The sequence below is a fragment of the Brachyhypopomus gauderio genome, chromosome 1, assembly GCF_052324685.1.
Source record: "Brachyhypopomus gauderio isolate BG-103 chromosome 1, BGAUD_0.2, whole genome shotgun sequence".
NCBI classification, from domain to species: domain Eukaryota; kingdom Metazoa; phylum Chordata; class Actinopteri; order Gymnotiformes; family Hypopomidae; genus Brachyhypopomus; species Brachyhypopomus gauderio.
In genome coordinates, this window is record NC_135211.1 from 21,688,002 (window position 1) to 21,702,085 (window position 14,084).

At 41.6% G+C, this 14,084-nt stretch overlaps 1 protein-coding gene across 2 annotated transcripts in view; it reads left to right on the forward strand.

The window, feature by feature from the left end:
* The window catches only part of bsnb (bassoon (presynaptic cytomatrix protein) b), an 89,649-nt gene extending 78,424 nt beyond the window's left edge, over window positions 1-11,225 (forward strand). The window contains exons 8-16 of one of the 2 annotated variants that reach the window (XM_077002601.1): window positions 354-2,343; window positions 2,802-2,903; window positions 3,141-4,060; window positions 4,396-4,516; window positions 5,817-5,939; window positions 6,186-6,241; window positions 6,369-6,468; window positions 7,215-7,436; window positions 8,550-11,225. In XM_077002601.1, the coding sequence (XP_076858716.1) occupies window positions 354-2,343; window positions 2,802-2,903; window positions 3,141-4,060; window positions 4,396-4,516; window positions 5,817-5,939; window positions 6,186-6,226 (3,297 nt within the window). In that variant the 3' untranslated portion in view covers window positions 6,227-6,241; window positions 6,369-6,468; window positions 7,215-7,436; window positions 8,550-11,225. Of the gene's footprint in view, window positions 1-353; window positions 2,344-2,801; window positions 4,061-4,395; window positions 4,517-5,816; window positions 5,940-6,185; window positions 6,242-6,368; window positions 6,469-7,214; window positions 7,437-8,549 lie in introns of both variants that reach the window. The other variant, XM_077002605.1, reaches the window with a different exon arrangement.
* Window positions 11,226-14,084: the final 2,859 nt, after the last annotated feature.

Sequence of the window (14,084 nt, forward strand, 5' to 3'; positions counted from 1 at the left end):
AAGAAAGTGTTTACTAAGAGAGATCAAGCATCATGTAGGGTTTAGTATAACAAGTCTTTCATTATCAGTATGAGTACTGTATGAGGAGCAATTTGTCAAGCTGCGTAGGTTCAGTGTCAAGAACTGTTACTGTTAAGTGGTGTTTTAAAAATGTGGTTTATGCTTAACTAATGTAGTATGTAGTAAATATAGTAATCGGTGTTTTGGTATAGAAAAATATCCTTCATTTCATTGTTTAATATATCTTTACAGTTTTAGTTTATTTTTGAAAGTGTAAAGCTTTATCTGTTCAAACTTTCTTAAATTTGTATTTTGCATTGTCTTGCATTGAAATAATCCTCCCTTTTGTCCAGCTGACTTCCGTGGAGCAGCAGAACTCAAAGAAAGTGAAGCGGACTCTCCCCAACACCCCATCACAGGATATACCCCTTCCTACTGTCACCCCTGAAATACCCCATATGATCAAGTCATCAAGTGTACCCCACAGGGTACTGCCTCGTCCTGTGCAAGGTGTCACCAAGGCAGATCTTCTGAATGAGCTGAAGGTTGTTGAACAGGAATCATCTAAACTACGTAAACAGCAGGCAGAACTGGAGGAAGAGGAAAAAGAGATTGATGCTAAGCTACGCTGTATAGAACTTGGCATTACCCAACGTAAGGAAACCATGGTGAAAGAGCGGGAGAGGAGAGAGTTGGAATACTTGCGCAACATGGGAAATACACAAGATTACATATTAGATGAATTTAACAATATTAGGTTGGCTGGAGCATCCAGAACCTTTGAAGGGAATGGAGTGTTACCTCAACCAAGCACAGTGCCTCCCAGCAAGTTTTCAGACATAAAGGTAGCTTCTCAGTACCCTCTTAGCTCTTCGTATGTTTCCTACCCATATCCACAGAGCCAGTCCACACCAGCACCACCGACTGCAGTCTATCAGCAGATCGGATTTCACTCAACACATTATTCAGCGCCATCAGAGCCCCAGCCAGGTACCTTCCAGCCCCAGCCTGTCCAGCCTTCATCTTACCAGACTCAAGGGGCCTTTCAGACTCATGGTTGTAACCAGTCCACATATGAGACTGACCTGGGTTTGCAGCAGCCCAACCTCCAGGGCTTCCAACCTGCAGGTTCTTTGTCTGGACAGACCGTACCATATCCAGACCAGAGTTTGTCCTTACAGCCGCGGCCTGATGTTCTTTCAGTTCATCGACATACATTGCTGACTGATCTTGAGCAGAAACTGCCAACCAACTATGAAATAATCAGTAATCCTATGGTGTCAGTAGCCACCTCTGCTCAGGAGACTGACTTCACTGGTGCCTATTCCTCATCCAATGTTTTTAGGCCATATTGCACCCCTGACCAAACACTGACTGACTGCATAACTAGTCCTACCTCTGGGTTTGACTCTGCAGGTGTCTATGCCACAAATCTAGAACAAAATGTCTCCAGAAACTATGTCATGATAGATGATATTTCTCAACTTACAAAGGAGAGCATTGGAGCAGTGGATATGTTAAGGACAGGTTATGGAAGTGAGAATAGCCCCCAGGGGACAAACTCTTTGGCTGGGTCTGAGGATCCATATGGAAGATCTACCAACTCAACCAATTACCACCAGAAGGGTACAGTAGACATTCATGGCCATCTTGGCACAAGTGGGAATAGTGAATCTTATTACTACAAAGACTATAAGTGTTCATCTAGCAGTTTGGGAATGAATAGCCCAAAGCTCTCATCCAAGAACTTGGCACCAGCTGTATCCTCCAAGCGTAGTAAGCACAGAAAACCAGGCATAGAGCAGATTTCCAAATTCTCACCAATTGAAGAGGCACGAGATGTAGAGTCTGATCTGACCTCCTACACAATGACATCAACAGGTGGAAGCAGCACTATAGTGTCAAGAACAGGGGTGAAGAAGAACACTTATGACCAGCAAAAGTACTATGGCTCAAGAGAGGGTCTGAATGAGGAAGATCGTCATTACGGTTCTGGACAGGCAAGGACTTCAGGTTATGCCAGAGACTCAGTAGGCCACAGAAGTAAGTCCTATGAGAGAGATGCCATGGAACAATCCCAGCGGGCTACTTACAGCCGCGCTGGACGCCCCTCCATGCGTACTCCGAACTCAGAAGAAGAGAGTCCACTCAGCCCGGTGGGAAGGCCAGTGGGTATGGGACGTGTCTCAGACCCACATGATGTCCGAAACCAATACGGCTCCAGCCACTCTCTGCCAGATGTACAGAATCACCACATAAGGGACATACCTAAGAGCCATGTCTACAAACCAGACGACCCATACCTAGTAGATGATATGCAGTGCGCTGTTTCAGACAGTGAAGGTATCTGGTGCTGAATCACAAATGTTATAAGTGCATCCCTTCAGTCAAGAGTCTGCATGTCAATAGTCACATCTTGGAGAGCAGCATGGATAATGCATTGTGTTTGCTTTTTGTGAATGTTCAGTGCACAAAGCCATATGTGCCTATTTGTTTGCATGTTTTAAAACGGTTAAGTATATGTGAAGTTTTGTATCCTGTAGTTTTTGTGATGTATGTGCTGCTTTAAAAACGGCAAGAAAAACAGCAAAAATATGAGGCTTCCTTCATGTCTTTGATGGACTTGGCAAATTGTAAAGCTTCATTTTATGTTCTTTTTTTCATATCATCTGTGGAACATCTTGCATGCTTGGAATTATGGCATTTCTTCTTCTGCATGGTTTCAATCTGCACTTGTCTTTTTTTCTTCAAGTTTGACACTTACAATGGCATTTTGACCTTTGTCTTGGTTCCCCAAAAAGCCTATCATTTGGGTCAGGAGGAGACAGACTGGTTTGAGAAACCACGTGAGGCCCGTTCAGACCAATCCAGACATCATGGAAGTGGAGGTCACTCCTCTTCAGGTAAGAGAAGCCATGTGAAGCACACCTACAATGATTATGATGAACCCCCCGAGGAACACCAGTGGTCACAAGGTGAACATGGTCAACAACGCCAAGACTCCTACACTTCATCTCGAGAACACCGGCGTCGTGGTAGCACCTCGGGACGTCACTCATCATCACGGCATTCATCTGAAGATTCAAGATCTTCCCGTTCTTCTCGATCCCATCCTAAAAACCCTTCTGCTTATTCTGAAGGCCGCAACATTTCTTCTCCCTCCCGGAAAAAATCATCAGATAACAGATATACGCACTCAGGTTCCCGAGACTATGGTGAGTATTCCAATGATCCAGCATCTGGACACCACCAGAGCATCAGCGGTCAATGGGTGGAAAGGCAGTCAACCTGGCAGCAGGACTCTCCTGGGTCAAGACATCAGCAAGGTCATCGAGATCAACCACAGTCACAACAGCAAGGACAACAGAAGTCATCTACGGCACCAGTAAGTAACAGACAGTCAAGTTCCCTGCAGCCTGAAGGTGGGCAGAAGGTCCGGCAACCTGGTCAGCAGTTTTGCTCTCAAACCCAGCAACAACAACAAGGTCCTGGAGATGAACAGCAGCCACCACAACAAGGTCCACCGAAGTCCAGCACACCACCAGTAACTGGTAGACAGTCTGGATCTCTGCAGCATCGAACTCCGCAACATCAGGGTTCTGGAGATCAACAACGCCACCCACAGCAAGGGCCACCAAAATCTGCAACACCACCAACAACCAACAGACAGTCTAAATCTCAGCAGTCTCTCCACCAGCAGCATCAGGGTTCTGGAGATCAACACCACCACCCACAACAAGGGCCACCGAAATCTGCAACACCACCAACAACCAACAGACAGTCTAAATCTCAGCAGTCTCTCCACCAGCAGCATCAGGGTTCTGGAGATCAACACCAACACCCACAACAAGAGCTGCTAAAGTCTGCTACACTACCAACAACCAACAAAGAGCCTGAGTCTCAGCAGTCTGAAGCTGGGAAACAGGACCAGCAGTCCAACCAACATCCCACACAACACCCAGAAACCTCTGCAGGAGAGACTCAGCGCACCTCCGCACAGGTTATTACAGGGCAGCAGCCACCGTCAGAGCCGGCCGCAGCTCAGCCGGCCGTTACTGGGGTGAGTCGCTATTAAGGCTATCGTCAACATAATCCTGCATCTCCAGTCAGTGTATTTCAAACTGATATATGATAATCTCTTCCTACCTGGATATAAACCTTTAAAAATGTTATAATTTTATAAATATTTGGCTTTGGTCTTAGAGGAGTATGGTCCAGCAATTTTCGGTTCAATTTTGAATTCCAAGCACATCTGTGATGCTAGCCCCAAGTTTGCTTTATCTTTGTTAAGATTGGACATAGATCAACAGTGTAGTGAAGATCTAGGTTGATTCAATAGGACAGGATATTCAGTATGACTGTATGTGTTATCCAGTAATTTTACGTTTTGTACAGGGAGCGGCATCAACTTCTGATACCAGTACTGCTGCAATTGCACCAACTTGCACAGTTGCTATTGGATCTAAAGCTGTAGACCAGCCTGCCAGAGAGCCCACACCCCCAGCCACAGGCATCGGTTAGTGCACTCCTCTGCAGAACCTAGCGTATTGTCACTATTTCAGTGAGTTGAATGGGATTGAATTTGATTGAATTTCAAATACAAAACTCCAAAAAATAATTCCTGCTATAATTCATGCATAATTTATAGATTCTAAATTGTTGTCTTATTTATTGTCTAAATAAGTTTCTAAATTGTTATAGATAAATTATGCATGAATTATAGTCGATTTAATCACAACATCATATATGATCATATCTACGATCACATCTACCGTATGTCATCTACGATCACATCATCATTACTCGATTTCACCACTACAGTTCTGTCAGCTTTTTAAAAGCTGTTGGCCTTCTGGGGCGTTTATGCATAATTGCAATTGATTCATTTGTTGTGCTCCACATACACAATAAATACATTTTCTCTCATGTAGATGCAAACACACATTTTTGGCCTAGGTCACTGATTAGTGTTAATCACATTAATCACAGAGAACAGTGCTCTTCACATGTTGACATTGACATTGGATGATAATGCTCTACAGGTAATATATTGTGTTGCTATAATGTTTAATAGTATGTAACCCTAGTTTTAAATTCTTCTCTGTAGCCAGGATAAAGACTTTATGCCCAGAATACCCTCTCAACAGCTAGTGAATCAGTTTGATCCGACCATTCTCATTCAAGCTGCAAGGCCATGAATAGGATGGAAGTCTGATATAGAACCAAATAATAAAGTATGATTCAAATCTTATTTGAAGATATCAGATTTGTGTGTCTACACAACACTGAAAAACAAGAACTTTTTCACATTAACGCAAAAAAAAATCTGATTGAAGTCACTTCAAGTTTGTAATATAAACATAGTGGCTTCATTTACATTTCCTGTCTCTGTTGTCACTTGGCTTAGAAAAAGAAACATCAGTCATGCTGTAGGAATGGGCTTGTTGGCATATTGATTAGTGGAGTAACTCATTCCCCTTTTAGTCACAATGGTATGTGTGTGCACGATGCCAGCCATCTCCATGCATCTCAATAACACCGTTGTTTAAGACTGTTCACACTGTGGCTATAATATCATTTGATTGCTTTAGCCTACTTTTCAACAGCTCAGTAAATATCTGTTTACATTTTATTTACATATTCTGGAAACTTCTCCAGAATGACATACAACAATGCTATTTGAATTGGGTATAATCAATAAGTAAAAAATCTGCAGAATTATTGTTGCTTCAAAGCTTCAGATCAGTATGTAGTATGAATCAAGCATTCACATCTTTCCATGTCTTTGAGAACTGAGGGACCTATTACCCCTCTAGGGTCAAGAGCGGCTCCGGCTCTGGCTCCAGCAGGGCAGCCGGCACAGCAAGCCCCCGAAAGCGACAGCGTGTTCAGCAAAATCCAGGGCAGTGCCACAGAGCAAGCAGGAAAGCTGGGAGACGGTAGGACGACCGGGGGATGCACGCTGTGTCTGACAGATGGGGAGGGAGGGAGACACATGCAGAAAATGACAATATGTGGGCGGGGCTTCCTGTCTGAGCTGATGAGACATTCTGACATCTTGAATAGCTCATTATGTTATAACAGCAAAGAGAGAGTGAGAGTGTGTCACTATGGTGTATTTAAAGCCTTTGTTCTTCCATCACATCCACCACACTCTCTTCCCACCACAATAACTGTGTATACAGCTGTATCTGGTCTCGGGAAGAAGATTATGTCATTTTGGTGAGCTACAAACTAAAGGGTAAGTATTACATGACAGCAGTCATTATGTTAGATGGCTGAGTGGTGTGCTCTTATCTCTTACACTAGCGTGAAGCAAACTAGGGTATTTTCACTTTAGTTACTTATGTTATGCCGATATTCCTTAGGGTTCACCATGGCGATGCTTTGTACTGCGCACAAAAGCTTAAGAAACTGATTCTGCCATTTCACACATTAATCTGAGAGGGAGGACACGCGAGGACCATGGTGAGTCTCCAACAGCCTTTTAGGATTAGAATTATTATTATGAGATTATTATGAGATTATATGGAGTCTACAACAAGCCCTGGGTTTCAGTTGTGGATAGTGTTGTACTTGTTTACCAGATAATTCACTGTTGTTTCACATTTAAAAATTTTATTCTTTCAGATTTCTTCTTTTTTATTTCCAATAATTTCATTTAGTTATTATTTCATTTTGTTTAAATTTTTTTTGCAAGATTCACCTCACATGAATATGAATTTGCTCCAGTCTCCAAGGGTGAAAATTACACACACTTCCTCTGAAACACAAGTCTGCTGCCTCATTTTCTTGAATGTCTAGCAGACAAGCATGTCTCAGAGAATGAAACACATGGCACACTGTTCAGTCCTCTAAGGGAAGCAGGATGTCAGTGTGCAGTGGGGAGAAACCCCCTGATCTTCCCCCTGCACTCTAGATCTTTCCCTAGGAGCACAGCCAAATGCCTTTCAGGCTCAGAAGGCACTGCTAGGACTGGACCTGATCCACAGTTTTACTGGTGTGCCACCTGGGCAATTTACATGTTGGTTTCAGTTATTGGACTTAGAGAGGCTTTTCTGCAGTGAAGTGTCTCATTTTCTGTAATAGATAAAAAAAAATCAGTGCCTCAGCTGGAATGATGTAAATGTGCTTTATAAAAGTGAATGATCTCTCACTGGGTGTTCCTGTGGTTTATCTTATTCAATGGGATTTCCGTGTCTTTTAATCACCAGACAAATCAAGACTGGAATCTACAGGATACTTCCTCAGCAGCCAACATACCCTGATTGACGACAGCCTGGATAAGGCAGGTGGACCTTAGACAGCACAGAAGTCTCCTGACACTGAAACCTCAGCACGTTGGTTTGAATTTAAAAACTGCTGAAAACAGAAAGGTGAAGAAGGGCAGGCCGACAGTGGAGTGAGGGGCCTGCTGATCCTCCTCTTAAAGGCTGGTAAGCACCTCCGAGCATGTCACATGATCACGTTATCTGACCCACATGACCCTTGTCACATGATCTGGGTGACGTTTGCTGGGTTAGTATCTGTTCTCAGTGTCGATTCTGTCTCAATATTTGTACTGTAATCTTTTTTATTCGATTTTTTTCAGTTGTTTTAGTTCTTGTAGCCACTCCCCCTATTAGGACAATATATATTTATTTTGCTTGCACTCGTCACACTCGTGAGTGTGTGTGTGTATATATATATATATATATATATATATATATATATATATATATATATATATATATATATATATATATATATATATAACACAAACAATACTGTCCCAGGCTTTACTTTTACTTTACTGCTAAACTAACTAATCATAAGACCTGTGTTGGATTGGGTAGATTTAGCTGTTAGTGCCATGATGAAGCTCAATCATATTGTGAGTCCACAGTGATGAAGGCACACTGAAGCTTCTAAGAAAGACAAAAGTTAACTAAATGATTACCATTGAGAATAGTGTGTGCAGGTGGTATGTGAGTTAATAAGAAGGCATGGGTTTTTCGGTCACACCATTATGTCAGTTAGGTCATAATGGAGGATTGGTGTGCTCTTTGGTTTCATTTGATGTCACAGGCAGTGATAGCAACTTTACTGTAAAGCGCAAGCCTCTCACTGACCTAAGACATAGAACAGCTCTAGTGGGTTAGGAAAGAGGATATTATGCAACGCCTATTTACTATAAACCTTTCAGATCACATTGTTAACATTGTGATAGACTGATTGTTATTTCTGAAGTGTGTTGTGATATTCTACAGGCAACAGTCCTCCTTTCTGTACTTTTATTGAATTCTTACATTGTGTGGAATACATGAGCAACTTTCTAATAGTTTCACCTGTCCTGCCCCCTAGTGTTCATGAGTGCAGTGCACATTAATGCAGGCATTTCAAAAGCACAGGACATACTTTTGTTCTTCAATGTTTAATTCTGTCAAATCTCAACACTAGTCAGTATCAGGATAGTGAGCTTAAATTAGGAACAAAACACACAAATGCAGCATAATTTAATTTGTAAAATAAAGGTGATGCCTGCTGACTTTTACTTATTTCACGTGTAGGTGTTACCTGGTCTAGAAGAACCAGTGAAAAAAAGAAGAGGGGGAGGTCCCTGGGTGTGGCCTCTTTGGGCGTGGCCTATCTGGGCGTGGCCTCTCTGACCAAAACAGTGATTGCGATGTGTATCTCAAAACACAGATCACATGCCCTTAGGACCTGAGAGTTGGGCCTGTGCTTCCTGATGGTGTCGTTGATTATCAGAACGCCTTACTCATGTCTGGCTGTCAGCTTGCAAATTTCCCACAGCAGACAGTTCACTGTAATGTGACGGAAGGAGTGGGTGGATACAGAACATCTGGTCAGAAAGATGTCTTCCACACTACGCAGAGGTTTGGGACCAAGAAGAGGAAACGACTTAAATCCATTCATAAAATCTTGACACCTTTAAAGTGATGGGTTTTCCTGGCTCGTGATTTCTTTCTGTTTGATCATGCACACCTGATTGCGTGAACCTGTCAGGTGTCCTCCTGTCCTTGTGCACACTCACCCACAGCAGTGAAGACAGAAGCAGTTCTGTAAGCTTTTACCAGTCCTAAAACTGAACCTGAGACTTATTTTTCCAAAGTTGTCATAGTGGAGGATCTGATAGTTCACCTACAGTGGCACCAGACAACATGTGATATCCACAGTCTCCACATTCCAATATGGCAATGATTGACCTTCTCTCTGAATGTTTCCTTCAGATATCCTTTCTTTCTGTCCTTTTTTTCTTTCCTTGATCCGTTTATGTTTGGTCTGAAGGCAAAGGTAAGGACATGGGACCGCACGTTATATGAATAACCTCTACCTAAACCACCGTCATGTTCTCCAAGGGGGAGGTCACTCACATGGAGTCTGCAGGAGATGGAAGGACCATCAGTCAAATCCAGAGTTTGACTGTTCAGTGATATTAGAACACTAACACACTCACCTCCTTCTGTAAGCCATGATCAAGCCATCACTAGTCGAGCAGAGAACCCCAGATGTATTAGAATGTTTTTTTTCCTTTTATAAAACTATTTGATCTTGATAGATTCTGAACATTTTTGACATGACTTTAAATTGACATTTAAAGCCTTATTCATATTTTTTACTCATATACCTCATTTGTTTTTTTAAGATCATCCTTACTTGATTTATTTTGCACAGCTGTATTCTACTGTACAGAGATGTCTTTATGACTGAAATTGTAAATGATTTCTGATTTTATGGATTTATGTTCTTGATTTTATGGATTTATTTTGTGTTTATTGCTTGTTATTTTGATAATTTTTTTCATTTGATTGTCATTATTGGTAAGATTTTGGGGCTTGATTTCTTAAAGCAATAGCATGCAGATAAGTGTAGAGCACAATAGTCATTTAAAGTTATCCAAGTGAAGTCCCTTAATCATTAAATCATGTCACAGATTACACAACGTTTACAATATCACAGTGAATATCACACACACATATTCACATACATACACAAAGACATTTAAATATGAGGTTTTGAACAATACTACATTTAAAATTTTCTATGCAATGATTTATTCAAAATTGTCATTGCCACAAATTCACAGCACCAAACCTCAAACAACTTTGTTTCACTGCACAATCAAAACCTGGATATGTTTGTATTTATTCTCTTGTATGCATTGAAATTATTATTGAATTTTTGAATCTTTTTTTAAATTAATTTAGTGGCATGTTGATGACTGCCCCTCGAATCCCCTTGTTTTGGGGAGTATGTTGCCAAAGGCTTTCTTGTGCAGGGTGTCTGTCTTGAACTTCCTCCATCCTGTTGCTTGAAGCATGGTTCTGCTCAGCCTTCTCCTGCCTGCACGATGTACAGTAATCCCCTTATATATCTGTATTTCTGTGATCAGGCAACCCAACGATGGTCGCTATGGCTATGCACTCGTTATGTCATCTCCGACAGACAAACTGCACACACACACACACACACACACACACACACACACACACACACACACACACACACACACACACACACGCATCTTGAGAGTCGGAGTGTGTGCATGTAGTGTTTGGCCAGGTCAGGATCTTAACCATCTTATCACAGGTCTGCCTTATTCTTACTTTATACAGTCAATGTAAACTTTCCAGCATTGTGTGGGCAATGCAGGGTTGAACATAATTGCTCTACATTAGCTGAATTTAAAAAGGCTCCCAGTTTGACAAAGAGAAAATCATTAGCTTGTGCCCTATGCACTGTGTAGGTAGTAGGAAGCGATTTGAGATTCAGCCCATGTGTAGCATCCTCATGTCAGTCTAGTGAAGATGCTGACTGAAAGCAATGAGTCTTCATGCCCACCTTGAAGACTCTTATGAGATGAGCAGCTGATGCAAACAAAGCTAAAATGCCCTGAGGTAGAAGTGCTAGTCTGAATCCTCTGTGACACCAAGTCAACATGATCACTTAAGGAGAATCCGCAGTAACACCAGGTCAACGTGATCACTAAGGAGAATCCTTGGTAACACCAGGTCAACAAGATCACTAAGGAGGAACGATAGGAATGCTTGTACATCACTGTTACTATGGAAATGCTCAATAAGCAGTGCATGAGCCAAAGTGGTTGTCACAGATGCAGAACACAGCAATGGACAGACAGACGCGCACGCACGCACGCACGCACACACACACACACACACACACACACACACACACACACACACACACACACACACACACACACATACATGCACGCATGTAAGCAAATGCATATATACACAAGAAGGATCCTTCAATGTAAATACAGACTTTATTTTGTACAGTATTTAAATAACGGTCGTTGTCTGCATCTTCATACCGGCCTTGCTGCCAAATTTTGTGCTTTTGTGTATAAAGAGGACGACTGATCATTATTGTTATTTATTATGATTATTATTGTTATTATTATGACAAAAATAAGCATAGTATCTGTGGCTGGCTCTCAATGACTGTTGACTACAGTGGAAAATAGATACCGTATCTACTCTGTGTAGGATGTCCATACATACTGTGTATAAAAAAAGAAAAAAAACATCAAAAGTGATAAAAGTTGTCTTGACTTCCGTTGTTATTAAGTGCATTGGAAGAAATGGGCATGTGTATCTTTACAAATTGGAAAAAGGTAATAAATAATCAATAAATAAAAAAATACATAACAGCAACAAAAGTATGATTAAAGTATGATTTAAAAAGTTTCACTCACTGTTGTAAGTGCAGTGGGCAGAGTGTGAGTCCAGTATCATTGTAAAACTGTATTTTTCAATGTATTCCTGTTGAAAGTATATTTGGTGCATTATGTCATGTAAAGTGATTATGAAAATAATGGACCTGCAATTTGTTTCCAATCTGGAAAATAATAAAAAGAAAATATGAAAAACACATTCTTGCCGTTTTAATAAAAATAATATAAAATAAAAATTTTATCCTAATAATATATGTCCTCGTACATGTGTTCACCACATGGTTTTGTCCTTCTTTCTTACATTTATAGCATTTGTCAGACGCCCTTATCCAGAGCGACTTACATTTTTATTTCATTTTTATACAAGTGAGCAATTGAGGGTTAAGGTCCTTGCTGAAGGGCACCTCAGTCATGGCGTCAGGTCTGGGGATCGAACCAGGGACCCTCCGGTCACAAGACCAGTTCCCTAACCACCAGGCCATGACTGCTTTCTTCATGTCACTGTCTGTTTCTCTCCTTTCAGTTTCACAAGTCTCTAGTTAGCCTGCTTATTACTACCTACACAAATACTTCCCTCCACACTCTCATATTTGTGTTACACTTTGTACTCAACTTACTGTGGATATTATTGTTATCATTTCTTGTTTAAACACTATTGTTTTTGTTCAAATTTTTTATTCTTTAAAATTGACTTGGGCGTACATCCTGACTCACTACGTGACAGGATAACTGACTTCCCCTAAGGACACGATGAGTCTGGTTGGATGGGCTGGTGAAGAGAGCAGACTCACGAGTGTAAGACAGAGCAGACTCACAGGTGTAAGACAGAGCAGACTCACGGGTGTAAGACAGAGCAGACTCATGGGTGTAAGACTGAGTAGTCTCACAGAGTAGACTCACAAGTTTAAGACAAAGAGCAGATTCACAAGTCCAAGCCCAGGCAGAATCGTGGGGCCAAGACCGAGCAGACTCATGGGGCCAGCAGCTGGCAGGCATGTTGGACTGGTCAGCGGGACTCTAAAAGCTGGGGAGTTGGCCGTATCTGCATCCCTGCAGATATGTGTTCTTTGACAGGCCTGCTCCAGGTGGGAACTCCTCTGGGGACATGAGAATAGCAGGAGTGGTACCTCCCCCTATCCTGAGCACCTGCTCCCGCCCCCACACACACACACACACACACACACACACACACACACACACACACACACTCCCACCAAAAAGCCTGAAGGACAGGATTATGTCTGTACTGTAGGAAGAAGAACCAGCCTGAACAACCCCAGCTCCCAACTGCAGACAACATGGTAACAAGGTTCAATCTTACCCTCAGAAACACTTTCTGACATGGTAAGAAGTGAAGCTTGTTACGTCGAAGCCTGATTACTGTTTGCTTACCAAGACTCCAACAAGTATTGAGTAAGATGATTAATATGATTTAGTGGTAGTGGACATTTCAAATTACATATTATTTGGCTATTAAAATCCTAAAGGTTAGGATTAAAAATGAAGTAAGATTAGGATTAAAAATGAAGTAAATTTGGGATTAAAAATAAAGTAAGGTTAGGATTTTGAGAGATTTCAACTGCCACGATAGCAGTTGAATTAGACCTTTGACAGTTTGGGAAAGGAATGGTCTTCTAATAGAACTGCAGGGATGGACAAGTTATCTTGTATCTCATTGAATTTACAGCAATTAGATTTTAAATGGGACCTATTGTTACCCCTTAACACAAGTTAACCCAGTTCCATGATGTTTAAAATGGCAATGATGGGTTTTGGTCAAAATGGCTCCCTTCTCAGCCTGTCATCACAGCCACTCTCAGAACATCCTATCTGGCAGGATCAGACAGTCCTTCAACCTTGTGGACATTATGTCATGTGTCTGCAAATATGGTTTGAAGGCTGAGCGTGAATCTCTGGACTGGACATTCTTTGTCTCACTGACCTTACATATTCATCCTGTGATATTTGTTGATGCGACTAACATCATCTCATCACATGAAGTCTACAATGCCACATGACAGCTCGTTTGTATATAAAGTGCAAGATGACCTTAGCTTGACTTGTTTCCAGTGGTTAACATCGTTGCCAATGTATGATCCTGGCAGCAAGATGAACACAGCTAACTCTAATGGTGTCGCTGTTGTTTATGTTATTGTGCATTTAATAACCAATGCTCATTGTCAGAGACATAGAGTTTTATTACGTGATCCCATCATTCAAAGTTTTACCCTCCATGGCTGTGCTATTTATCTTAATGCAGATTGCAGAGTATATTTCTGTGTTACAGCCAGTGAGCAGCTGTTAGGAAGCTCACCAAGATCCCCCATTCAGAGAGTGGAGCTAAATGCCCCTTGACCTTTTAAAAGTTTACAGCTGTGCAGCC